The sequence below is a fragment of the Myotis brandtii genome, unplaced genomic scaffold, assembly GCF_000412655.1.
Source record: "Myotis brandtii unplaced genomic scaffold, ASM41265v1 scaffold36, whole genome shotgun sequence".
NCBI classification, from domain to species: domain Eukaryota; kingdom Metazoa; phylum Chordata; class Mammalia; order Chiroptera; family Vespertilionidae; genus Myotis; species Myotis brandtii.
Genome location: NW_005363836.1, coordinates 7,275,601 through 7,301,822, shown reverse-complemented (window position 1 = coordinate 7,301,822; position 26,222 = coordinate 7,275,601). Strand labels below are relative to the sequence as shown.

Below are 26,222 nucleotides of genomic sequence, written 5' to 3'. Positions count from 1 at the left end.
TAATATTCTACCACATTTCTAACATGGACCCATTTATAATAATATTAAAGAAAACTGTTTAAAATGAGAATAATCATATAGTTAGAAATTATAAAGCCACTAAAAGTGGAATGATTCAGTTTCTCTACTTCTTAGCCTAGGAATGCTAGCCTCCATTTTTAAAATAATTGTTTTCTGGTTATGAAAATTAGTCTGTTCATTTTATATTTAAAATGTAAAAAAAAAACACAAGAAGCCTAAAGAAAGAAAGAAATTATTAATAAACTCAACACCTAAAGATAACTGCTAACATTTCAACATGCATACACTATAAGTCCTTCTTCTTCTACATTTAAAGATAGCTTTTATAAATGGGATAGTACTGTACATTGTTTTATAATCTGCCTTTTCACTTAATATATCAAATATTTTTTCATACATAATGAGAATTGTTTATCCACTTAACATTTTCTGAAAACATACTCCAACCACAATTTTGAGCATAATTTCTCCTCTTTTTAATTTATTGACTTTAGAGAGAGAGAGAAAGGAGGGGGTGGAGGGATAAATTTGTTGTTCCACTTATTTTAAGCATTCATTGGTTGATTCTTTTTTTTTTAATTTTTTTTAGAGAGGAGGAGGGGAGAGAGAGAGATTTGTTGTTCCACTTATTTATTCATTCATTGCTTGATCTTATACCAGTATGTGCCCTGACCTGGAATCAACCCACAACCTTGGTATATCAGTCATGGGGGTGGAGGAGGGAGGTGCTCTAATCAACTGAGCTACCCAGCCCGTGTTCATTGGTTGATTCTTATATGTGCCCTGACCAGGGATTAAACCCAAAACCTGGGCATATCAGGACGGCACTCAAACCAACTGAGCACCCAGCCAGGCCTTGAGCATAATTTCTTAAATCCATGTTCCTATAATTATATAACTACCATTTTACAAATACTTTCTGGTAAAATACGTATTATTGGTATCATTGCTGTTTTTTCTAATAAGTTATATTATACTCATACTATTAAACAAATTAAGGAAGCCACTTACATTTTAGCATCATTTTTGATCCCTTCAGCCTACATCCTATTTTAATTGCTAAGTTTAAAAACAGCTGAATGCTGTTATCTACCTTCTACTCTATACTAGTAGTTGATATTCATTCTAAATCAGTGTTTCTCAACCTGGGTTGCACATTAGAATCACCTGGGAATCTTTTTAAAATCCTGATTTCTGGGCCTCATCAGTATGATTTTATCATGGGAATGCAAAACTAAAAAATTGAATTTAACTTTTATTATAATTTATTACACATATTTCCCCCTGGCCTTTAAAAAGTTAAAAGTATGACAAAAACGATCCTGGCAATTTAAAGAGACAATACAATGTAATATTCTACCACATTTCTAACATGGACCCATTTATAATAATATTAAAGAAAACTGTTTAAAATGAGAATAATCATATAGTTAGAAATTATAAAGCCACTAAAAGTGGAATGATTCAGTTTCTCTACTTCTTAGCCTAGGAATGCTAGCCTCCATTTTTAAAATAATTGTTTTCTGGTTATGAAAATTAGTCTGTTCATTTTATATTTAAAATGTAAAAAAAACACAAGAAGCCTAAAGAAAGAAAGAAATTATTAATAAACTCAACACCTAAAGATAACTGCTAACATTTCAACATGCATACACTATAAGTCCTTCTTCTTCTACATTTAAAGATAGCTTTTATAAATGGGATAGTACTGTACATTGTTTTATAATCTGCCTTTTCACTTAATATATCAAACATTTTTTCATACATAATGAGAATTGTTTATCCACTTAACATTTTCTGAAAACATACTCCAACCACAATTTTGAGCATAATTTCTCCTCTTTTTAATTTATTGACTTTAGAGAGAGAGAGAAAGGAGGGGGTGGAGGGATAAATTTGTTGTTCCACTTATTTTAAGCATTCATTGGTTGATTCTTTTTTTTAAAAAAATTTTTTTTAGGGAGGAGGAGGGGAGAGAGAGAGAGAGATTTGTTGTTCCACTTATTTATGCATTCATTGCTTGATTCTTATACCAGTATGTGCTCTGACCTGGAATCAACCCACAACCTTGGTATATCAGTCATGGGGCTGGAGGAGGGGGGTGCTCTAATCAACTGAGCTACCCAGCCAGTGTTCACTGGTTGATTCTTATCAAGAGGTTGTGTGGAAAGTAACCTCACAGAGTAATGTGATCGTAAATTCCTAAATGGGCAGGTCACACCCCGGACATATAACTTCTTTAGTAAAAGGTTTATCTTTGCTTTAAACAAGTCCATTGTTTTCATGCATCTAGGTTAACACACCTTTAAAACACCTCTCATCAGACCCCTCAGAAGAGAAACCACCCTCAAAAGCGCACATAACCCTGTTAACTATCCTGTAATCCAATCCACATCTTGCTTTCTCTCCTCTTCAGTAATCTTCCCTTCGTTCCCTCCTTAATTCCAAATGCAGAAAAGAAGGTGCAATGGTCTTACTGAGAAGCAGGAGCCACAACATTAGTAACAAAGAAACAGAATTTCCAGAGGATGGGGCCCAGAAATCAGGATTTTAAAAAGATTCCCAGGTGATTCTAATGTGCAGCCCAGGTTGAGAAACACTGTTCTAATAAATCAGTCACTGTTTAGGGTGTCTTGAGAAATACAGATTACAATGATTTTAGTATTATACATTATGATAATTGCATTTTTCTCAGATTAAAAACGTGAGCATTTACTACATTTTCTATTAATGAGAGTTTACAATGTGGATGCAAAGAGGTTGTGTGGAAAGTAACCTCACAGAGTAATGTGATCGTAAATTCCTAAATGGGCAGGTCACACCCCGGACATATAACTTCTTTAGTAAAAGGTTTATCTTTGCTTTAAACAAGTCCATTGTTTTCATGCATCTAGGTTAACACACCTTTAAAACACCTCTCATCAGACCCCTCAGAAGAGAAACCACCCTCAAAAGCGCACATAACCCTGTTAACTATCCTGTAATCCAATCCACATCTTGCTTTCTCTCCTCTTCAGTAATCTTCCCTTCGTTCCCTCCTTAATTCCAAATGCAGAAAAGAAGGTGCAATGGTCTTACTGAGAAGCATTTTCCTCAGTCTGTTGAGATCTTGCTTCTAGGCATATTGTACCCTCTGCTTGGCTCAAGTAAATTTTTATAAAAATTCTCTGCAAATTTGGATATTCTTAGGCCAACAACAATTAGAGCAGAAAAGAGTGCATATTTAGCCAGGGTATTTGTCCAGCTGGGTCTTTACATTGGACACACATGTATCAGTTACACTCAGAATTCATCTAACACATCTGCCACACCCCACAAAAGAACTTGCTCTTCATTTATCTTTTTCCATACTGTCTTTGTGGTAGATGCCAAACACATGTCTAACTAGATATCAGAACAAGCTCTAACATAAAAAGATTAAGTTGCAAAATTTGTCATTGTGAGCACTTTAAACCTTTGCCAAAAAAGAAAAAAGAAAAAGAGTGCCACTGTCAGATAAAATGCAAAACATCTCAAACTGAACTTTTCTCCCTGACATTCCCCACACCATCTCTACACCCCGACTGCCTCATTTCCAATGATCACTTTCATCACAGGCTCTCAAGGTAGAAATCCGGGGAGTCACATTTGCTTCTTCTCAACTTTCCTGTCTGCTTTAGCTAAGGATCATCAATGTACCTCAACCCCCATTTCTGCCTTTACATTATTACCCAGGATTTTTTCTTTTCTTTGAATTCCCACTGCTGCCCCTAATCCCAGCCCTTATCATTTACCCCTGGACTGTTGCAGCGGCCTCTTACATGGTTTCTCCTCTAATCAAATATGGCTTCATTGTCCCTCTGGGCTTCCTTAAAATCTATTTTATCATGTCATTCTTCAGCTCTCATATCAAAATGACTCCCTATTATCCCCTAAGACAAGCTCAAGTCCCCCTCCTAGTTTTCCGAGCTCCTCTTACTAGGGCCTGGAGCTACTTTTTTTTTTTTCCTGTCTTTTTTTTTATTATTTCTTAAAGTATTACAAAGAGTATTACACATGTCTCCTCCCCCCCCCTTGACATTCCCCCGGCCTCTCCTACCCCCCAGTGTCTTGCCCCCAGTGTCTTGTGTCCATTAGTTATTCTCATATGCATGCATACAAGTCCTTCAGTTGATCTCCTACCCACCCCCAACCCTCCCCAGGATTCCCACTGTAGTTTGACAGTCTGCTCAATGCTGCTCTGCCTCTGTATCCATTTTTGTTCCTCAGTCTATAATGGTCCTTATTATCCATAAATGAGTGAGTTCATGTGGTATTTTTCTCAGCTTCCCAGGGGCCGTCTCAGTCTCACAGGGGCCATTGGAGCTACTTGTGCAGCCTGATGTACTGCAGTCCCTCCAAGGCTAGACTCGTTACTGTCCTGAACACTTCCCATAGGAAACCATCCTTCCTTGTCTATACTTTTCCCAGGCCCCACGGCCAAGTTCAAGTGCAATCTTCTCTAGGAATCTTTCTCACCTAGTCCAGCCTGCTGGTATCTTTCCCTTTTCTAAACACCCATTGAAATTTCTGTAGTGGATTTAAATTTTACTCCACAATTTTATTCTGGAAAAAAAGAAATGTCAGACTGAACCTGACTTGAAGCTCCCTGCACCACAGGTTTGGTAAGAAATTGAGTATTGGTCATGCTTGAGAAGTCTCTCCCCTTCTCAGGATCTGGAGGGTTGATTTTAGGCTCAGTGTACACAGGTTCTACCCTGAAGCTCTCTATCGAAGTCAGTGTGCCAAGTCCAGGGCCCAGGGAGTCTTTCAACTCAGGTTGCAAGGCCACGGCTCTTACAGCTCTAACATCCCTATGCAACTCTGTTGGATGTCCTGTCACCTCGCAAGGGAAGTTACATGGGAACGGGACACGGGTCCCTGATAATAGTGGGACCTGCCAAACATCATCTGTCCCATGGCTTTCTCTTTGGGGAAGTCCTTCCCAATAGTACCACTTCTCCCAGCCACCCCCACACTCTAAGCCTTAGAACCCCTCCCAGTCATGGACAGGTCAGCAGAATTCCACTTTGCTTAAATCTGCATTACAGTACATACCAGTTCTAAAAAGGCAGTAACACATAACGTTACGAGCACCAGCCTGGGGAGCAAAGAGGACTGGAGTGTTAATGTTTGACAGTCTGCTCAATGCTGCTCTGCCTCTGTATCCATTTTTGTTCCTCAGTCTATAATGGTCCTTATTATCCATAAATGAGTGAGATCATGTGGTATTTTTCTCAGCTTCCCAGGGGCCATCTCAGTCTCACAGGGGCCATTGGAGCTACTTTTGCAGCCTGATGTGCTGCAGTCCCTCCAAGGCTAGACTCATTACTGTCCTGGACACTTCCCATAGGAAACCATCCTTCCTTGTCTATACTTTTCCCAGGCCCCACGGCCAAGTTCAAGTGCAATCTTCTCTAGGAATCTTTCTCACCTAGTCCAGCCTGCTGGTATCTTTCCCTTTTCTGAACACCCATTGAAATTTCTGTAGTGGATTTAAATTTTACTCCACAATTTTATTCTGGAAAAAAAGAAATGTCAGACTGAACCTGACTTGAAGCTCCCTGCACCACAGGTTTGGTAAGAAATTGAGTATTGGTCATGCTTGAGAAGTCTCTCCCCTTCTCAGGATCTGGAGGGCTGATTTTAGGCTCAGTGTACACGGATTCTACCCTGAAGCTCTCTGTCGAAGTCAGTGTGTCAAGTCCAGGGCCCAGGGAGTCTTTCAACTCAGGTTGCAAGGCCATGGCTCTTACAGCTCTAACATCCCTATGCAACTCTGTTGGATGTCCTGTCACCTCGCAAGGGAAGTTACATGGGAATGGGACACGGGTCCCTGATAATAGTGGAACCTGCCAAACATCATCTGTCACATGGCTTTCTCTTTGAGGAAGTCCTTCCCAATAGTACCACTTCTCCCAGCCACCCCCACACTCTAAGCCTTAGAACCCCTCCCAGTCATGGACAGGTCAGCGGAATTCCACTTTGCTTAAATCTGCATTACAGCACATAGCACAGTTCTAAAAAGGCAGTAACACATAACCTTACAAACACCAGCCTGGGGAGCAAAGAGGACTGGAGTGTTATCCTTGCACTTCCCGCCCACCACTGCGTGACCTCAGTGAGGTATGTAATTGCCCAAGCCTCAGTCACTTATCTGGAAAACTTCATAGGAATGGCATGAGGATTAAATCAGGCCCTAAGAGTAGTAGTCCTCGTAGCAATGACTAACATTCATGTAGCACTATGTGCCAAGCACTATCCTGAGTACTTTACATATATTAACTCATTTAATCCTCACAACACTTTATGGATTAGTAAACAGGCATAGAGGGAGTGAGTAACTACTCCAAGATCACACAGGTAATCAGCAGCAGAGGGAGAAATTAAACCCAGAGTCTATGTTCTAGACCACAAGACCATATTGCTTCTAATAAGCATCCAATAAATGGTAGCTATCACTGCTATTAATAGAATTATTTGATTCTTTTTTTATTGGTTTGAGAGAGAGAGAGAGATTTTTTGTTCCACTTATTTATGTACTTACAGGTTGATTTTTGTATGTGCCCTCACCAGGGATCGAACCCGCAGCCTTGATGTATGGGGACAACATTTTTAATCAACTGAGCTACGGAATCGAACCCGGGACCTCTCAGTCCGCAGGCTGACGCTCTATCCACTGAGCCAAACCGGTTTCGGCGATTCTTTTTCTTTTTAATCTGTGTTTTCTGTTGAAGGTATTCCAGATGTCCCCCTCTTTTGATTACTTGATTCTTAACGCACCCGCTCTTTTATGTAAATTGTAAGCTCCTGGAGGACAACGAATGTGCTGACAACATAATAGTTCTGAGAGAGCTGGCTCCAGAGACTCGCTGCCTAGGTTAGAAGCCTGCCTCCTTCACTTGCCAGCTAGCTCCAAAACCTGGAACAAACTGCTTACCCTTCTAGAATGGTTGTAAGGATTAAATGATTTCCTACTTAGCAAGTACTTAGAAAAGTAAATCGCAGCTATGACAATGATAGACTGATATATTTCACTCTTTGATATGAGATGTGATATTACCATCTGTCTTTCCAGGATCTGGAAGCGTACCAGAATTCTCAACAAACACTTGCTAATCAGCAACTCACCCACATTGTTTTTCCTGTTTCATGTAGGTTCAGCTTGTTTCTAAATATACTACTTAAAGAAAAGGTTACACCTTCCTAATAACAGTAGTAATATCAGCTCACTCTTATTGGACTTACTCTGCATTAAGGACTATTCTGTGACTGTTTACAGATGTTTATCATTTTAAAACTCACAGCAGCCCAGTGTGGTAGATACTGTCATCACCTTCAGTTTTATGTGTGCGGAAACCAAAGCAAAGAAAGGTTAATTTCATTCACCTGATGTCACATTATCACACAGCCGTATGTGGCGGAGTGTATGCACTTAATGACTTGCACTTTTGTTGTCCTTTTGTAACTTTGTCCATATTCCCCAGGATATCTGGTAGAGTTCAATACATATGAAGAAGCACCACAAACATTTGTCGTTTGAAATAGCATGAATAATAGAAAGTTTGAAATATCTAAATGTTTGAGATATCTAAAAAGCCATACAAAACTTAAAAGCCAGAGTTTCTCTTTAAAATCATATGTATTTAATCTTTAAAAACGAGTGCATCAATTAAGCTGAATCACGAAGCTGAGGTCCGAGTTTTCCAGCTGTGAATGACTCAAACATAATTCACATACTGAACATCCTATTCCGATGGACACATAGCACAGAAATGAAGCCTCTAAAAGAAGACAGAGGCCAGAGGGCTGTTACAAAATCTAACCCCAAAATAAAGACTATCCGTGCTTTAGGAAGTAAACTTTCTTTCAATTCCCTTTCTCACTTTCAGGCCTCTTTCCACAAACCTCTTTCCATGAAGAGCAACAACTGCAAACTTTCAAAAGTCTCCAGGATAAACCGAACGGAGACTCCTCTAAGTAAAATGGAATCAAAGCCTCATACATTTAATAATTATTTTTCTGCCATTAAAAGGCCTCATAGGAAAACAAACCAGTTGAGCTAGTCTGGTCCTAAAGCCAGTTAAATGGAAGAGTGAATTTTCATAGCCTTGGGAAAATCTGGGTTTACAGGGCAAACTCTGCAGCGTTGAGCTCATTGTGGAGACATGTTCCTTTTCATTGGCAAAAGAGGGAAGGAAGTGAGCCATGCCCTTGAAAAAAAAAGAAAGAAAGAAAATAGCACCAGAGACATTCCAGCCGCTACTTGATAAGGACTGGGATGGTTGCCATCAACTCATGGCTAGAAGAAGGAAAATTTGGATCAGAAAGCAGCTGACCAAGAGAAACCATGCTGGATATGGGAGAGTTCCCATTAAACTACAGACTTTCAATAAGGGAGTCATTTAAACCTGTGGCTTTCAAATGTTTTTTGCAATGACACAGAGTGAGAAATATATGCATTATATCATGACCCATATGTATACAATATCTATATCTAGGTAGATAGCTATAGATACACACACATTTATATGTATAATACCCTGATATGCCAATAGACCAAACGGCGGAACAACCGAACAACCGGTCACTATGACGTGTGCTGACCACCAGGGGGCGCACACAGAACATGGTGGGTGTTGGCAGCAGGCAGCAGAGCGTGGAACATGGCGGGCGGCGGGTGGCGGCCGCAGCAGGATGGTGGAGAAGGTGAGCAGGGGCTCCAGACAAAGGTGGGATGCCAGTCGCTGTCATCAGGGCGAGTCTGGTGGTTACTGAAAATTCTTTGCTTCTGCACACCACAGTCCCGCCCAGCACTCGCACCTGCTGCTGGTGCCATCAGCAGGTGCAAGTGGCGGCTGCTGGCCCCAATTGGCCCTCAGAGCTTCTCCACCTCCCCCTGCTCCTGAGGGGTAATCAAGGCCCCCTACCTAAAACCCAACAACTCAAAGAGTAAAGGAGAATTTATTTTTCCTCGCCTATAGAGAAATAGGCCATAACATGTAGCTTAGGTGTGTAGTAGGCTATACCATCTACATTTGTGCAAGTGCACTCCGATGTTAGCACAACCACAAAGTCGCCTAATAACGCTTCTCAAAATGTATCCCTGTTGTTAAACAGAATACAACTGTACTCATAAATCCCATTCCCTAGACCCCTGTTCTCAACATCCCTCTACCTCTTGCACATTTCCAACTGAATTGCCCCACAGATTTCAAATTCTTAAGGTCCAAAATTGTACTATAAGTTTAACCTCTTCTCTATCTCCTCACTCAAATCTTTTTTAAAAGAATTCCTCATTTCAAAGAATAGCACCACACTCAGTCCCCCACACAAGCAAAAAATCTGTGAGTCATCATTTGCAATTTCTTTTCCTTTACCTCTACTTCCAATGGGTAACTAATTCTACCTTCTTAACATCGAGTGGTATGCAGGTAAATATTTAACAATCACCTCTCCAGGCTACCAAGCTCCAATTTACAGCACTTGCTCATTTCTGTGATGTAAACACCCCACCAGAGCCAATTTCAAACAACTAACTTGATGTCATTGAACATGAAGCTGAAAAGAGTTATGCACAAATGGCTCCAGCAAACCATTGCCTATTCCTCCGAACCATTTCTTATTTCCATGTCTAAGTTCATAATTTCATTTTCTTCTCCTCAAGTAACACAACTGAATCTTTATGAATTTCCTAATCTCTAACTCATAGCCCATCCCACAGTCTGACATAGTCTTCAAAAAATCTTTCTAAAATCCAAGTCTCATCATGTTACTCCCCTACCTAAAATCCTTCACTAGTTTTCCATTGCCTACTCTTTATCTATAATAATAAAAGCATAATATGCAAATCAACCTAACAGCCAAACAGCTTAATGACCCTCCGATGACCTTCCGGATGACCTTCCAGACAACCTTCTGGACGAAGGTGGGGCTGCAAAGGCCTACTCATGCACAAATTTTGTGCATGGGGCCTCTAGTCTTCATAATAAGGCCCTTGATAATAAGGGGCCCACTGACTCTTGAGCTTCATTTCTTGCCACACCACCACCTATAACCTGTATTCCAATCACATTGACATGCATCATCATATTCCCAGATATATAATACTGCTCCAGACCTTTGCATATTTGCTTATTCTGTTCCTACTCCCTAGGACAACCTTCCCTAATTTGTTCATTGAGCAAGCCTCTTTTAAGATTCAGCTCAGCCCTAACCAGTTTGGCTCAGTGGATAGAGCGTCGGCCTGCAGACTGAAGGGTTCCAGGTTCGATTCCGGTCAAGGGCATGTACCTTGGTTGCGGGCATATCCCCAGTAGGGAGTGTGCAGGAGGCAGCTGATTGATGTTTCTCTCTCATCGATGTTTCTAACTCTCTATCCCTCTCCCTTCGTCTCTGTAAAAAATCAATAAAATATATATTTTTTTAAAATCTTGACACATATAATGGCCCCTAGAAGTGGGATATGACTAGTGGTAGACCTAATTATGGAAACAGGAGCAGGTAGGAAGGATGCCCCTCTTCATAGCTGAGTTGTGTTCATCATCCATGTTACTCCACTACAAGGCAGTTAACTACACTACTCCCTCCTGTATTTTGGGACACACAGTTCACATGCTTCTGAGGCTAAATCTTTAGGGAAATTGGTAGTAAAATACTGGAGTGTATGGCCATTTCTCTCAGCTTTTGGTAAAATCCCAGAAATGACTTAGCTTCAGCCAATATGGCCTATTTGAATCAGAAAAAAGAAAATTCTACCTCACCTAGACTGGCCCTTTCTCCTGGTAGAAATCCAAGATGGCAGAGAGTCAAATAATTATTTAAAATAAAAACAAAATATGAAATTTGAGTCAATGCATCAAGGATAACGCTAGAAAAACAAAGGAAGGAAGAAAACATAGCAAAAAGTAAGATTAGGACCAAGAGAATTAGGGGAAGCCCAGTCACCAAGTACCTCCAGATGTATATATGCTCTCTCCCTGGCAAAGAGCAATGTGCTGAGATGAAGCCAGAGGATGTGGAACAAACTAGTGTTGCCTTTGTCTCAGAGGCAAAAAGATAAACTGCAAAATTAAGGGCTGAAGAATGGGCAGTGCAGTAAGGCCTACATCTAAGAGAAAAGTCCCCAGGCTGGGGCCCAGAGGCAAGGACCAACCCACAGAGTGGAAAATGCATGTAAACCAGCAGGCTTATGTTGTGTTAAGATAAACTGCCATAGAAGCCTTGGAAAATGAAAATCTGTCACTGCTCCAATATCAACCTCCAGGTATCCTAACCCACAGCACCAGCAGAATTTAGGATGTTGAAATAATATACCTTCTTTAGGAAAATCGTACCCAGTGTTCTTCTCAAGTCTGTTCATGGAATTCTTAGGAGGCAACAAAGAAAACATAGGAAAAGGTTAACTCTGGAAAACAAGAATAATGTGTGCCGAAACCGGTTTGGCTCAGTGGATAGAGCGTCGGCCTGTGGACTGAAGGGTCCCAGGTTCAATTCCAGTCAAGGGCATGTACCTGGGTTTCGGGCACATCCCCAGTGGGAGATGTGCAGGAGGCAGCTGATCGATGTTTCTCTCTCATCGATGTTTCTAACTATCTCTCTCCCTTCCTCTCTGTAAAAAATCAATAAAATATATTTTTTTAAAAAACAAGAATAATATGAGGCAGAGATAAATGTGGAAAGAAAATTATATTCCTTGGGCTATACTATGAGAATGACTTTGATTTACAGAGTCTAAATCAAATACTATTTCTGCCCAGCCAGCATGGCTCAGTGGTTGAGCATCGACCTATGAACCAGGATGCCACGGCTCGATTCCTGGTCATGGCATATGCCTGGGTTGTGTACTCAATCCGGAAGAAAGACAGCTGCAGTGCACAATGATACAGCCCTGCTGAGTACTCTAATTTTAACTGCATTTTAACCTTTCAGCATAGCTAAGTGTATGTTAAATATCTCAGCTTTAATTTTTGAACATCCTTTTGCACACTGAAATTGTGGTGACTAGTTGAGGTAAAAAAAAAAAAATAGCTTGGAACATTTGTATCTAAAGTAACCAAATACCAACAATAGTAATTATTATATAGTTAATACTTATACTGTACTTGCTATGTACAATTCTAAGTTTCCCAATGACAGACAATATTATCCCCATTTTTAGAAAAGTACAATTAAAGCTCAGTAAGTTGCCCAACATCCAACTGGGAAGGACAGAGGCCAAGTCATGCCTGGCAACACACAAGGTCTACATCAGGGGTCCTCAAACTTTTTAAACAGGGGGCCAGTTCACTGTCCCTCAGACCGTTGGAGGGCCGGACTATAGTTTAAAAAAAAACTATGAACAAATTCCTATGCACACTGCACATATCTTATTTTGAAGTAAAAAAACAAAACGGGAACAAATACAATATTTGTATTTGCATGTGGCCCGCGGGCCGTAGTTTGAGGACCCCTGGTCTACGTGCTATCAATTTATGTACTGTGACACCTGGGAAGTTGGTTACCAAGCAAAGCCACTTCAAAAGGAACAAGTGCTGGCCCACCTTCCTCTGTGAGAGGCGAGCTCAGATGCTGCAATGCACCACGCAGCATCACCTTATCCATAGCCGGGTTTCTAGAGTGGTCCCCCCAGAGCAGCACCGGCATACAGCATTCTTTCCTTACATCTTCTTGGAACTCTGTCTCCCACAAGTAATATAACCTATACTGTATTTCTATTAAAAGACACAGAATCACATGGAAGCAGAAAACACTTTCCAATTCCATATGGCTAGGATCTGCCACTTTCTTGCTCAAGGAAGAAGCGTAATTCCCCAGACCCACTGCATCCTCCCATCATGGTCACTAACTACCCTGAGAAAAGAGCCATTAGAGAAGCCACAAGGAATATTTCTGTTCCCTGAGCAAAGGAAAGAACACCAAGTGGGTGGGGTCATGGATGAGTAAGGGCAGGCCCAGAATAATTCTGAAGATATTTTCACACTGATGAACACTAGGCCGTCACTCGGCTTATTAAAATAGTGCTGGGTACTGAGAGAAGCTGGCACCTTTTCCTGGAGATGAGATGGCCCTGGGGGTTTGAACAAGGGCTGGAACACAGCTGCCATGGCTAAAACCAAGCAAGTACAGATGTCACACCAAAGTAATTTCATACCATCCCACCCTGCCAATTCAGAATGCCAAAGGAGGAAAAGTCTTTAAAATAGACTAGACAACTATTTTAAATACCACTTCTGTGTGTAACTAAAGTTTTTGCTATTGCGGTCCAGGAATGACAGCTAATATAGTTTAGAGAACTTAATAAAAATCGAACTGCTTAGGAAGATGAACACAACACAATGTGCAGTTCTTGGCTTGGAACAACCACATCAAACTCAAAGACTCTGTAACTCCAGATGCCTTTTTTAGAGAATGTCCTTCTACGCCATTTTTTTGTCCTTCAATGTTTGTTTTCCTTATAAGTAGTACTATCTATTATTTCCTATGTTCTTAAATGATACACCAGAAGCACGTGCCACCACACCACAGTACTCATTTCCCTTAGAGAGTTAAGTCAGGGAAACTGGAAATTTCAGGGGGACAAGTATCTAACCACTCTACTGTACATCTGAAACTAATATAAAATAATATTAAATATAAACGGTAATTGAAAACACTTATAAATAGAAAATGTAAAAGAAAAAAACAATTCAGCACAAAGAGAAAAGTATAAGTATGAAAAGTATATAAATAGTGGTAATAAAGTGATTTTAAAAAAGAAAGATGTCCAGGGTAAGGAATATTCACACACACACACACACACATAAAACCAACTTACCAAATGCCTTCTTAGGTTCTATTAACTTCATGGTAAAGAGTTCCTCTTTTTTTAATTCCTTTAACTTCTTAGCAACATCAAAATGACGCCACCCAACAATATTTTCTCCATTTATGGATTCAATATGATCTCCCACACAGATTGTTTTAACTGAGTCAATTATGCTGCCCTCTTTAATTCTCTGAAAAAAAAATTAAGGATATTGCTTAATGTAAAATAGAACTTTGTTAACATTACTTTTCATGTTCTTGAGACATAACATACAATATATTAACATATTAACAATGCAATTTAATGCTCAGTTAAAGATGGAAGACCAAGCAACAAAAGACAACCATCTTACCTCCACCCATTCTTCTTCTTCCTTATCATTCAGAATTCAGCTCCATCCCAGTCACCACCTCCTCTGAGAAGCTCCTCGTGAAATCTTCTCCAGCCCACTCCCCCGAGATTAGGTAAGGTATCACTCTCATCATGCTTCTGCAGTACTATTTGCTATATATGCTGAGCTCTAAGCTAAGCACTTTACATTTACTATCTCATTTAATTTTAACAACCTTAATGAGAGTCTCATGTCTCAGGAAAATTGAGACTTAGGGAGATCAAGTAATTTGCCAAGTTCAACATAACCACCATGCAATTGTTTATTTACCTTGGGGATGGAGATGGTCGTATTCACCATTGTAAGCCCTGTAGCTAGCACAATGCCTGCAGAGAAGAGTCCCTCCATAAATGATTATTAAATCATTTCAACATGAAGTCCATTACATAAGAACAGAACTTGAGCTTTTTCTACTGGCTATATTTTTTAACCCTTCGCTACAAATGCCGTGACTCAAGACTTCATACAACCTTAGCTAAGAAAATTGACACTTAATAAAAGACAGGTGTGTTTACCATTTGGGGAGCCAATAAAAATGATTTCTATAGCATCACTAGAGGCCCGGTGCATGAAAATTCATGCACTGGACGGGGAGGGGCCCCTCAGCCCGGCCTGCCCCCTCTCACAGTCCGTAAGCCCTCAGGGTGGGAGGCAACCCGGCGATCAGGGGAAGGCGACACCCCCATCACACCTCTGCTGCTGCCACTGCTGGCAGCGCAAGTCTTGGCAGGCCCTGGTGACCTGAGCCTAGGGCGGCCCTGGGTAGCTGGGCAGCCAACATCGGAGGCTTTCCTGCGCCTCAGGCATCAGCTGGGCAGCCGACATCCAAGGTTTGCCTGCGCCTTGGGCCGACCCTAGGGCGATCAGGGGAAGGCGACACCCCCATCACACCTCTGCTGCTGCCACTGCTGGCAGCGCAAGTCTCAGCAGGCCCTGGTGACCTGAGCCTAGGGCGGCCCTGGGTGGCTGGGCAGCCAACATCGGAGGCTTTCCTGCGCCTCAGGCATCAGCTGGGCAGCCGACATCCAAGGCTTGCCTGCGCCTTGGGCCGACCCTAGGTGGCTGGGGGGCTGAGGGCGGGTCTGGCCACACCAGGTGCCTGCCACCCTCCCCCGCCCTGACATGGCTGAAAGGACTTGGGGACTCCGACGGGGCTGAGGGGATTGGGCGCCACCATATTATGGCTATGAGCGCCGCCATCTTTGTGACAGTGTGATGTTCAATTTGCATATTCCCTCTTTATTAGATAGGATTTTCCACATATGTTTTAGGTGAGAACTTAGGAGTCAATGAGAAATTTCAATTGATTATTCTTAAATCTATCTTACCCAGATACAATACTACAGCCTCAAAATGAGGACTAAGACTCCCTAAGAGAACACTAAGAATTTCTGAAGGAATTTTAGGAACGCCAGAAAACTGTACAAGTGACAACCCTGCAAAGGATGGACAAGTTCCTCCACAGAGGTAAGGAATGGAGAAAAATGAAGGCCACGATCAGCCTCAGGTGTCACAAATCCTTCCTGGGAATAATAGGATAGGAATACCAGGGGCTGCTTCTATCCTATATAATAAAAGCCTAATATGCTAAGTGTCCAGTTGATCGGTCATCTGTTTAACCAATCAAAGCATAATATGCTAATGATATGCTAAGGCTGCTCAACCGCTCGCTATGATGTGCACTGGTCAAGAGGGGGCAGACAGTTGACCGGTTGACCAGTCGCTTTGACGTGCACTGACCACCAGGGGGCAGACGCTCTGACTGGTAGGGTAACTTGCTGCTGGGGTCTGGCTGATCGGGACTGAGCAAGATGGGCCGGACATGCCCTGGAGCCCTTCCGCGGTCCCTCCCCAGCTGGCCAAACTCCCGTGTCCCTCCCCGGCCCCAATCATGCACCGGTGGGGTCCTTCGGCCTGGCCTGCGCCCTTGGGGAGTGTCGGAGAGCCGGTTTTGGCTCATTTTGAAAGTGCATGTATATATCCTATATAATAATAGGCTAATATGCAAATCAACCGAACGGCAGAACGACCAGTCACTGAGACATGCACTGACCACCAGGGGGCAGACACTCAACACAGGAGCTGCCCCCTGGTGGTCAGTGCGCTCCCATAGGGGAGCACAGCTCAGCCAGAAGCCGGACTCAAGGCTGGTGAGCGCAGCGGCAGTGGGGGGAGCCTCTCCCACCTCCACAGCAGCACTAAGGATGTCCGACTGCCAGCTTAGGCCCGCTCCCCTGCGAGAGGGCACAGGCCGGGCTGAGGGACCCCTCCCCCCCAGTGTACAAATTTTGTGCACTGGGCCTCTCTTCACTCTTGCCAGGTGAAAGAATAACATCTGAATCAGCTGGCTAATGGATCACTGTGTACAATAGTTAAGAGAGAAATTGATCTAATGTACCCCAGCTTCTCCATAATATTGCCAAAAGAAAAAAAGTTGTAAAAGACTAACCTGGGAAAGTTGGGCATTTTTAATTTTTAAATTTTATTACTAATATTCCAAAACTCACACCAGGTTTCTTTTTTACCCTGAAATTTTAAAAGCACTGCTATGTTCATTGTAATAGTTACTATGCTTTATGCCAATGACACAATAATGCTGATTCAAACAGAACTTATCAATATTATTACAATAGTTCATTATAAAGCAAAGAAACCAGAAATTTCATAATCTAACTGGCATTGTTTTATTATAAGTGCACATTAGCCTTATAAGCTATGGAAACAAAGAAGGGTAACTACAACACACTACTCACAGAAACATAAGCCAGATTAAACAGAACACTAGACTCCAAAGATCAAACAAACAAAAAATCTCCATAGCCCATAAACACAGACAATGGTGAGGTAAAAGGCCTGGGGTGGGGTGGGAGCCAGGTGGAGGGGGGTCAAAGAGGGGAAAATGGGGGACATCTGTAATACTCTCAACCAAAGAAATCCCTAATATTCTGTCACCTAACCATTCTTAAAGCACTAGAGAATGTGAAAATCTGTAACTCTTGACTTTTTTCTTAATTTTTATTCTAAGTTATTTCTTGATACATTCTGAACCTATTTTTCTCAATCAACTGTACCATACAGTTTTCAGTTTTACATATAATTTTTCATTTAAGACATGGTTATAATTTTGTGAAAAATAAGTGTTATATAAAACTGACTAAATAAAACTCTTTAAAGACCTGTATGAATCTTACCGGTAAATTAAAGGGCAGAGTAACAGAAATGTAGGGTCACCTGGCCCTGTGAGTAGCCACGGAAGCCACCAGAAGAGTGCCCAGACAGAGGGAGGAGAGGCAGAAGTCAGCAGGTGAGAATCCAGGTGAGCAAGAGAAAAGTCAAAGCATATGTAATCATCACGGGCAGCAGATACAGATCTGGGATGAAGAGACAGGAAAGTCAACGTAAGAAACTTGGAGTAAGAGTACCATAAGGTGAACCAGATACAGAAGCAAAATGGGAGACATTAATTATATGTACCTGAGTCTTAGCTTCCTAAGTAGATAAAGAAGGAAGTGGCAATTGAGACAAATTTCTGAAATCTAATATACTTTGATAATCATAACCATAATTTGATAAAGATTAATAATATTGCTAAAAGAGCTACTCAGGCACAAAGGACTAGGAAGGGGTAAAAAGAGGCATTAATTCTATGCTTATATTTACTGCATCACTTAATATCATTCACTGTAACACTCAGAACTTTCCTTCACCTGACTTTGGAGGTTGATGCTGAAAAAAGCAAAGACATTAAATATATTTTTGGAAGATAGGAATTTACAACATTATTAAACTTAGAGATTCCCAACCATTTCAGACATTATGATAGTATCTTCCATTATTACACCCCATATATTTACAGAACTCTGTCTTCTCATCACAGGTATCAGCAGAACTCTAAGGTGGCCTCCTGCCCACCCCCCAACCCCCTGAAAGTCTTAAGCACCAGATTCAAAGTTGTTTGAGCTGCAGGTCCCACCGCCATGGTCAGCAACTTTGAGATCTGTGCTGACCCTCCCAATACTGTCCTGAAACCTTACTCACATTTGTAAATAATTATTTCATTTAGTCCTCTCAACAAATCTAGGAGGGGAATATTTAATATCCCATTAGTGGATGAGGAAATCAAAGCACAATGAAACATGGCTTACCCAAAATAACACAGCTAATAAACAGCAGATTTGGGTTTCAAATGGAAGTGGTATAACTATAAAATGCCATGCTCTTTCCACAAAACACTAAGAATCAGACAGATCTAACTAACCCAAGATCAAATATCTAGTTTAAAAAAAAAAGTCAGATGAGATGACCCCAAGAGCAGAGTTTTGGGTTATAGCTGTTCAAAATGATCTATCACTTTTGTAATCATTTGGCAATATATAAATGTATCAAATCAATATGCTGTGCATATTAAACTTACATAATGTTATGTATGTCAATTATATCTCAATAAAGCTGGGGGAGAAAATGACCTATCACCTTTGAACTCTGCAATCTCTTTTTTGACAACCCCACCTTTCCACTTTACTTTTGCTCACTTCTAAAGCTGTTCTTCATCCATATCACAGCTTCTGGACCTCAAACATTAGCTAATTCCTCAGATCACTACTTCTCTTCTGGCTTTACATGCCTCTTCTCACAGGTTCTAACTTCCATCCTAGAACCCTCTGACCCCTTGAAATTGCATGTTTCCAACCTTGCTGATTATTAGTTCTGGATAATTAAGTAATCAAAAAGTTAGAAATATATAAGTACCATATTTCTCAAAATAATGATCATGCTGCATAAAATGTGCTTGACTTAATTCTACTAACGTAAAAGTACCCCAAATCATAAAGATTTCTACAAGAGGATATTCTATAATGACCATTTTGTGTTTATTTATAAATCACTTAATTCAAAATAAATTTAGTTTTCTTAAGTCAATTTAGCCTCATTCCTTAATCACCTGGTATAAGCCCTTATTTCTATTTTGAGTCAAAGTATAAGTCTTCTCTTAAACTAGGGAAGCAGCTAACAATGGCTCATATAGCCACTTGTTTTTATATAGCTCATGAGATATGAGTGATTTTTACATTTTAAATGGTTGGGGGGTGGGGAGAATAGTTGTGACACGTGAAAATTATACTAAATTCAAATTACAGTGCCTATAGATAAGGTTGTACTTATTTAGAATTCATCTATGCTCATCATTTAAGTGTTGTATATAACTGCTTCTGTGCTGCAATGGCTGAGCTGAGTAGTTGCAACAGAGAGTGTGTGATCTTAAATTATAATGAACCCTAAAATATTTACTATCTGGCCCTTTATAGAAAATGTTTGCCAAATCCAGTCTTAAAATGTTATAGGAATGTAAAAATTTTGTTCTTTAAATATACTCAATTTTCTGACTGATTATATATACATATATAATATATATATATAATTTTTCCTGGGAAATGTTGAGACTTCAGTACTAAAATCATAAATGTTTAAGTCTGTTGTCTTTTCACCTGAAGAGTTTGGACCATGCAGAACTATTCAATATATTTATCTGCATTGATCTCATCTCTTAATTATGTGATGATGTGCTATTATTACTATTATTCAGGTACTAGCTATCTATAATAATAGAAGGGTAATATGCTAGTTAGACCAGACGTCCTTCCGGACGACCTTCCCAACGAAGCTGGGTCTGTGAGGGAAGCCTGGGTCTCGGGTGCCTGCTGGCAGCCGCAGGTAAGCCCAAGTCCTGGGTGCCAGAGAGAAGCCGGTGCCAGCAGCAAGGGGAAGGAAGGCCTACTCCTGCATGATTTTCATGCATCAGGCCTCTAGTCAATTATAAGTATGTAAAACATTTTATATGTGTCATCATTTTATACCTAAATAATCCTATAAAGTAGGTGTTAATATTCCCATTTGAGAGAAGGCATAGAGAGGTTTAATGACTTGTCCAAGGTCACGCAGCAAGTTAATGAGTGGTTAAACCTAGACTAAAAGCAGGCCTATCTGATTGTAAGTCATGTTCCTACGCATTATACTACACTGCCTTCCTAGGCATGGAATCCTCCCTCCTGACCTTCCCCTTGTCTGAAGCCCTACCACACTCTCCTATTCTGACTTGAACCTACCCAACTTCCAGCCACCACTAAAAGCATATCAAATACTCACTTCAGCAGCACATACACTAAAACTGGAACTATACAGAGAAGATTGCATATCATCCTTGCACAGGGACCATGCTTAACTCTTGCAAAGTCCCTTTTTTTCCTGCTTATCTTGGCAAAAATAAACTCGGGAATCGTGAGCCAGAAATTAATGAAATTGATTACTTCTACTGAGTGGGGGAAATGAGTAGTGGGATAGAAGGGGTGAGTGGGGGGGAGAGTAACACATCTCTGAATATCTTTTAACATAGTTTTGACTTTTGAATCATGTTAATATTTTACATATTCAGAAAAAAAATAAGTCAACAAGAATGAGAGGAATAACTCAACCTCAACTGAGAGAAGCAATTGGAATCAACAGTATTTCAAATGAATAACAATTATGTGGGCCGTGGGAGCAGGAGAAAACCAATTCCCAGAAACTTTTGAATAGAATCCTTTGATTATATACATCCATTTAGTTTAAAGACAAAAGATGCATACAAATCCTAAACTCTTCTTAATAGGCCTATTTTTCAGAGTATGAATATAGCAATTCTAAAACTATTCTGAGAAAGTATTTCAATGATTTTGAAAAGTATGGGGAAGCCTAGAAGAACTCTGCGGGACAGGAATATAATTGGAAGTATAATAATCTACAATAATAAAAGCGTAATATGCTAATTAGACTGGACATCCTTCCAGGACGAAGCTGGGGCTGCAGCCACCGTGGCTGCAAGAGAGGGGTCGAGGCATCTGCGGCTGCGAGGGAGGATTGAGGCAGCTGCCTCAGCTGCAAGGGGCGGATCGAGGCAGCGAAGGCCTACTCTTGCACGAATTTCGTGCATCGGGCCTCTAGTAAATTTATAAATTCTAAAATGCATGTTTTCTAACCCTGCCCCTGAAAGGACCTAGAAACAGTGACACTGAATGAATGAGTACAACAAGTATCCAATCTTGATTTTGAAATATCAGTCCTCACTAAAAAAACAAGAGCTCCTTACAGAAATGGTTGATTCCAGACCTGGGAGAAAGAATGTATAAGATGAAACTAGAACCTCTTGTGCCAAAAGGAAGGAACTGCTCACCAAAATGACAGGAGCTATGTCAAAAGGATACAGGAGCAGCTGAAGGGGCTTCCTGCAGGCCACTCTCAGAGGATTTCAGCATCAAAGTAAACAATAGTAATGGACCATAACCCACTGAATAAAATAAGAAACCGCCTGTTCATGCTGATAATAGATAAGCCAAAAAATAAGTGGAGAGTTTTTTTTTCAATAAGAAGGTTTTAAAGAAATATATAAGGAATGATGAAATTAGAAAAACTGCCATTTTGCAACCATTATAGTAAAGACTGATTCAGGCAAAACTTACCAATAGATGCAAAATCTGTGGGGTACAAGTAAGAGAACAGGATATTTTCATAATCTCAAAGTATCTCCCTACAAATTGCTGCAAAAGAAAATTTAACTCTGCAGTGTGTAAGGCTGGCAGACCCTAACTTAGACAAGTGACAAAAATTAACGTCATAAATGAGACAAACCAACGCAACACACCTTCTGATGTAGTGCACTGAGAAGGACACAACATCACTTATCTAATTTTCCTGCCAAAAATGGGTAACCTGCTTTGCAACATGAGGAAAAATCAGAAAAGCCCAAATTGAGGGATATTATGTAAAAGGCTGAGGAACTTTTCTAGAATAAAGATGACTAAAAAGACATGACAACTAAATGAAACCCATGATCCTATATTGGACCTATACCGGGGGGAGGGGGGGAACTATAGAGGAATTTATTAGGACAACTGATAAAATTGCAATATGGACACATTAGATTAGTTTAAAAGCATTTGTCACTGACAGATTTCCTGAATTTCATAGTTGTAATATCTATACCAATAAAAGGATAATATGCTAATTAGACCAGATGTCTTCTGGATGGCATTCCGGACATCCTTCCTGACAAAGCCGGGCCCTGGCAAAGCTGCCCTGCCCCTGGTCCTGGGTGCCTGTGGCTTTGGCCCAGGCAAAGCCGCCCCGGTCCCAGATTGTGAAAGGCATGTCCGACTGTCAGACATCCCCCAAGGGGTCCCAGATTAGAAAGGGTGCAGGCCGCGCTGAGGGACACCCCCCCCCTCCTGTGCATGAATTCCATGTACCAGGCCTCTAGTAGTTATATATAAGAGAACATCATTGTGCTCAGTAACTACATTCTGAAGTATTAAGGAATAAAGAGATGACATATGCAATCCACTTTTTCAAATGGTTCAGGGAAATTACATATATGTCTATGAGTGTGCCTGTACATATAATACATGTGTGAGAGAGAGAAGAAGAAAGCAAATGTAGCATACGGTAAAAATTGGAGATCTGAGTAAAGGGCTTTATAGGAGTTCTTCATGTTATTATTACATTCTTTCAGTAAGTTTGAAATTATCCCCCCTCAATTTTTAGAAAATCCCACCAACCATGTACACAGTATAATACTCATTTCTCTTGTAAGTTGAACTATATGTCAGCAGTTTGGTGTATGTACCACCTATTTTTGCCATCATGTTCTCTGTCTCTACAGGGCCAGTGACTAGAGCTCTGAGGCAGGCACGTGTTTGACAAGGCATTAAATAAAAAATAGAAACACAAGCTCTGAACATCAGAGGCGAAGATATAAAAAAATCCACGCATGTTTGCAAAACTTCCAAGCCCTTCCCTGCTGACATTAGAAAGGCATTGCTGCGTGTGCCCCATGTCCTGAGCTTCCCCCAGATAATCCCACATGACTTTCCAACTCACCGATTTTCCATTTGGTCACCCACTCAACCTTCAGCACTGTCATATCTTTTGCAGAGCTAAAAATAGCCATTCTATCAAACGGGAAGTTAAATAAGGTACTATTTACAATTAAGAAGATAACTTCCCTAAGACTATTTTTTTAATGATGACAGTGCATCAGCAAATCCAGGATTCTGACAAAATACAGGCATGGAAGCATGCTCTATTGCATGAAGTTTATCATGTATTCTTAGCTCGGTAGGAGGACTGCCAGCTCTGGAGTCAGATCTCTTGGAATCAAATCCTGAATTTGTCCAGCTGGAAAACTTAGAGCAAGCTACTTAAACCTCCTGGTCCTGTTTTCTACATCTGTAAAACAGAGGTTGATAACAGTGCCCGTGGATGAATCTCAGACATTATGTTGATCAAAAGAAGCCAGGAACAGTAGAGTACATAATATATGCTACCTATATGATGTTCAAGAACAAGCAAAACAAAATATGGTGATAGAGGTCAGAAGAGTGGCTATCTTTGTGGGGAAGAGCTAAAAATACTGATTGGGAAGGGGCACAAGGGAGCCTTCTGGGTGGTAGAAATTAAATTTTCCTTCATTTGGGTGGTGGTTACATATGAGTAAGTATATAAATATTCATTAAGCTGTACATTAAAAATTTGTTACACCTCAACAAAAAAGTAAATAAAATGAAAAACACAGTACCAACCAAATAGAACTATTATAAGGATTAAATGAGAAAACGTATGCAAAGTGCCAGGTTCATGATAAGTCAGTGTTCTTACAACTACTTATTACAATAATAAATTGTTATTTTTAAGAGATGAATCTACTTTTCTTTTTGCCACTCTTATACCATTTCAAACTTCCTTCTCTTGCCTTTGCAGCTCCATAGTGCTCTCTTTCTATTTTGATAAAAGAATTATAACATTTAGAAAAGTTTAAAGAGCTTTTTTAAAGAAGTAAATAAGATGGCCAAAAGTATATGCACTTGGAAATAACACTAAATCAGGAAATCGCATGGAAACCATCAGATGTTAATGAACTACAGACCTAAGAGAGTTCATATGGATGAGTAGGCACCAGGGCCAGATTTTCAGTAAGTTCTAAATTCTAGAGGAAGTTTAAACTGAACAGAAGAAACTCAAGGAAAGGGTAAACAAAAAATGATGTCTTTAAAACATTTTTTAATGAAACATTACCAATCTATCCATCCCTTCTTAAAGGGCTCTCACCCTGAAGTTCATTTCCAACTGTCTTGGACCTGGTAGATTTTCTTCAGTGTTACTCTCAGGTCACACGGGAATTTTTTCAGACTTACCTTTATGAAAGCAGAGCCAATACCATTATCTGTAATGGTGAGACCAAGTGAATCCTCAGATTTATACACATTCACTTCTTTTTTGATCCCTTTCACATGGGCAAATATGAAATCTTCAAGACCTATTTGTGATCCTAAGAGTTTTTCCATGTCAACTTTAGGTGTGTTTAAAGTGCAATATAAGATCTGCAAGAAGAAAAAAACATTTTAGGTCAGTTTCCATCAGGAAAACATTCTGGTCATTCATTTACTTAATAAATATTTGAATGAAATAGTCCCTGATTTATGACAGAAGAGGTTAGTTACATCAATAAAGTACAGGGTAGGAAATAGTGTCAATAGCATGGTCAGGTGCTGGAAATTTCAGGGGAACACTTTGTAGGGTATGGGATTGTCTAACTACAATGCTGTACACCTGAAACTAATACAAAATAACATTAAATGTAAATGGTAATTGAAAAAAAAAACAATTTTGAAAAAAGTTTATATCAACAATATTAGGTACTTTTTATTGTTCCCCATAAACCAGACTCTGTGCTAGGCAAATTACATCCATTATCTACTTTAATGCTCACAATAACTTTATAAATACATTATCATCTCCATATTACAGATGAGGAAATTGAGTCTTAGTAAGAGTAAATAATTTGCCTTTGGTCACTAAGCCAGTACTTGTCAGTCAAGATTGAGTTCAGGTCTTGGCAATTTCAAAGTGGTTTAATCTTCTGTCACCTCCCATTGACAGTGCTGAAATCAAAGGTTGTGTTCCCAAAGGTCAGGTCATGCTATCTATGCCACAATGAAAATACATGCAAGACTATTTTTAAAAACTGGTAACAAAATGTTAATGAGGAAAATTTTATTTTACATTACAGTGCTTGAGAAAAGTAATTTAATTAGTGAATGAGGGGCTAAAATAAAAATGTCCAAAATGAACCTTACAGATTAAATACAATTCCTTAATTTTAAAAAAGAGGAAACTGAATTCTGGAGCGTGTAATGCAGCTTGCCAAATTCACATGATGGTAGAGACAGAATAAAAAACTAGAACACTGGAAAGTTGTGTGGAGATTTTAAAGGCACTTCTTACATTGATCAAGTTTTTATTTGACCTCATTTTCCTTCAAAAATAGGATTCATTTTACTGAAATCTGCAGTGCTATTCTTAAGTTTGTCAACCATCCTTTGGGTAATTTGTGGGCCCAAATACAAAACTATGGAAGAGGACAAGGAGGATTGAAAACATGGCCTTGGTTTAGAAATAAGGTTCACAAACATTTATTGAGTACCTTCAATGCACCAAACCGAAGAAGGACATTTTAACAGAACAGTTTTATACCAAAATGGCTAAATGAAAAATGCTTTTAATTTTTAGAAAAAGGAGAGGGACAGAGAGAAAGAAACATCAATGTGAGCACAACATGGATCGATCGGCTGCTTCCAGCATGCCCCCCACCAGGGATGGAGCCCACAACCTGGGCATGTGCCCTAACCCTAAATTTAACTGGCAACCTCCTGATGCATGGGACGACACTCAACCCATTGAGCCATACTGGCCAGGGCTTAACTTTTTATTAAGTAACTAGAGGCCCGGTGCACAAAAATTTGTGCACTTGGGGGGGGGTCCCCCAGCCCGGCCTGTGCCCTCTCGCAGTCTGGGACCCCTCAGGAGATAACGACCTGCTGGCTTAGGCCTGCTCCCAGGTGGCAGAGGGCACGCCCAATCCCTAGGTGCAGCCCCTGGTCAGGCTCAGAGCAGGGC

General features: G+C 40.3%; 1 protein-coding gene across 3 annotated transcripts in view; it reads right to left on the bottom strand.

The window, feature by feature from the left end:
- The window catches only part of GIPC2 (GIPC PDZ domain containing family, member 2), a 44,677-nt gene extending 20,033 nt beyond the window's left edge, over positions 1 to 24,644 (bottom strand). Inside the window, exons 1-4 of one of the 3 annotated variants that reach the window (XM_014544388.1) lie at positions 24,461 to 24,548; positions 17,429 to 17,608; positions 14,508 to 14,563; positions 13,856 to 14,036 (exon numbers count right to left, since the gene is read on the bottom strand). In XM_014544388.1, the coding sequence (XP_014399874.1) occupies positions 13,856 to 14,036; positions 14,508 to 14,537 (211 nt within the window). In that variant the 5' untranslated portion in view covers positions 14,538 to 14,563; positions 17,429 to 17,608; positions 24,461 to 24,548. Of the gene's footprint in view, positions 1 to 13,855; positions 14,037 to 14,507; positions 14,564 to 17,428; positions 17,609 to 24,460 lie in introns of all 3 variants that reach the window. The other 2 variants (XM_014544389.1, XM_014544387.1) reach the window with 2 other exon arrangements.
- Between the last annotated feature and the right edge of the window lie 1,578 nt (positions 24,645 to 26,222).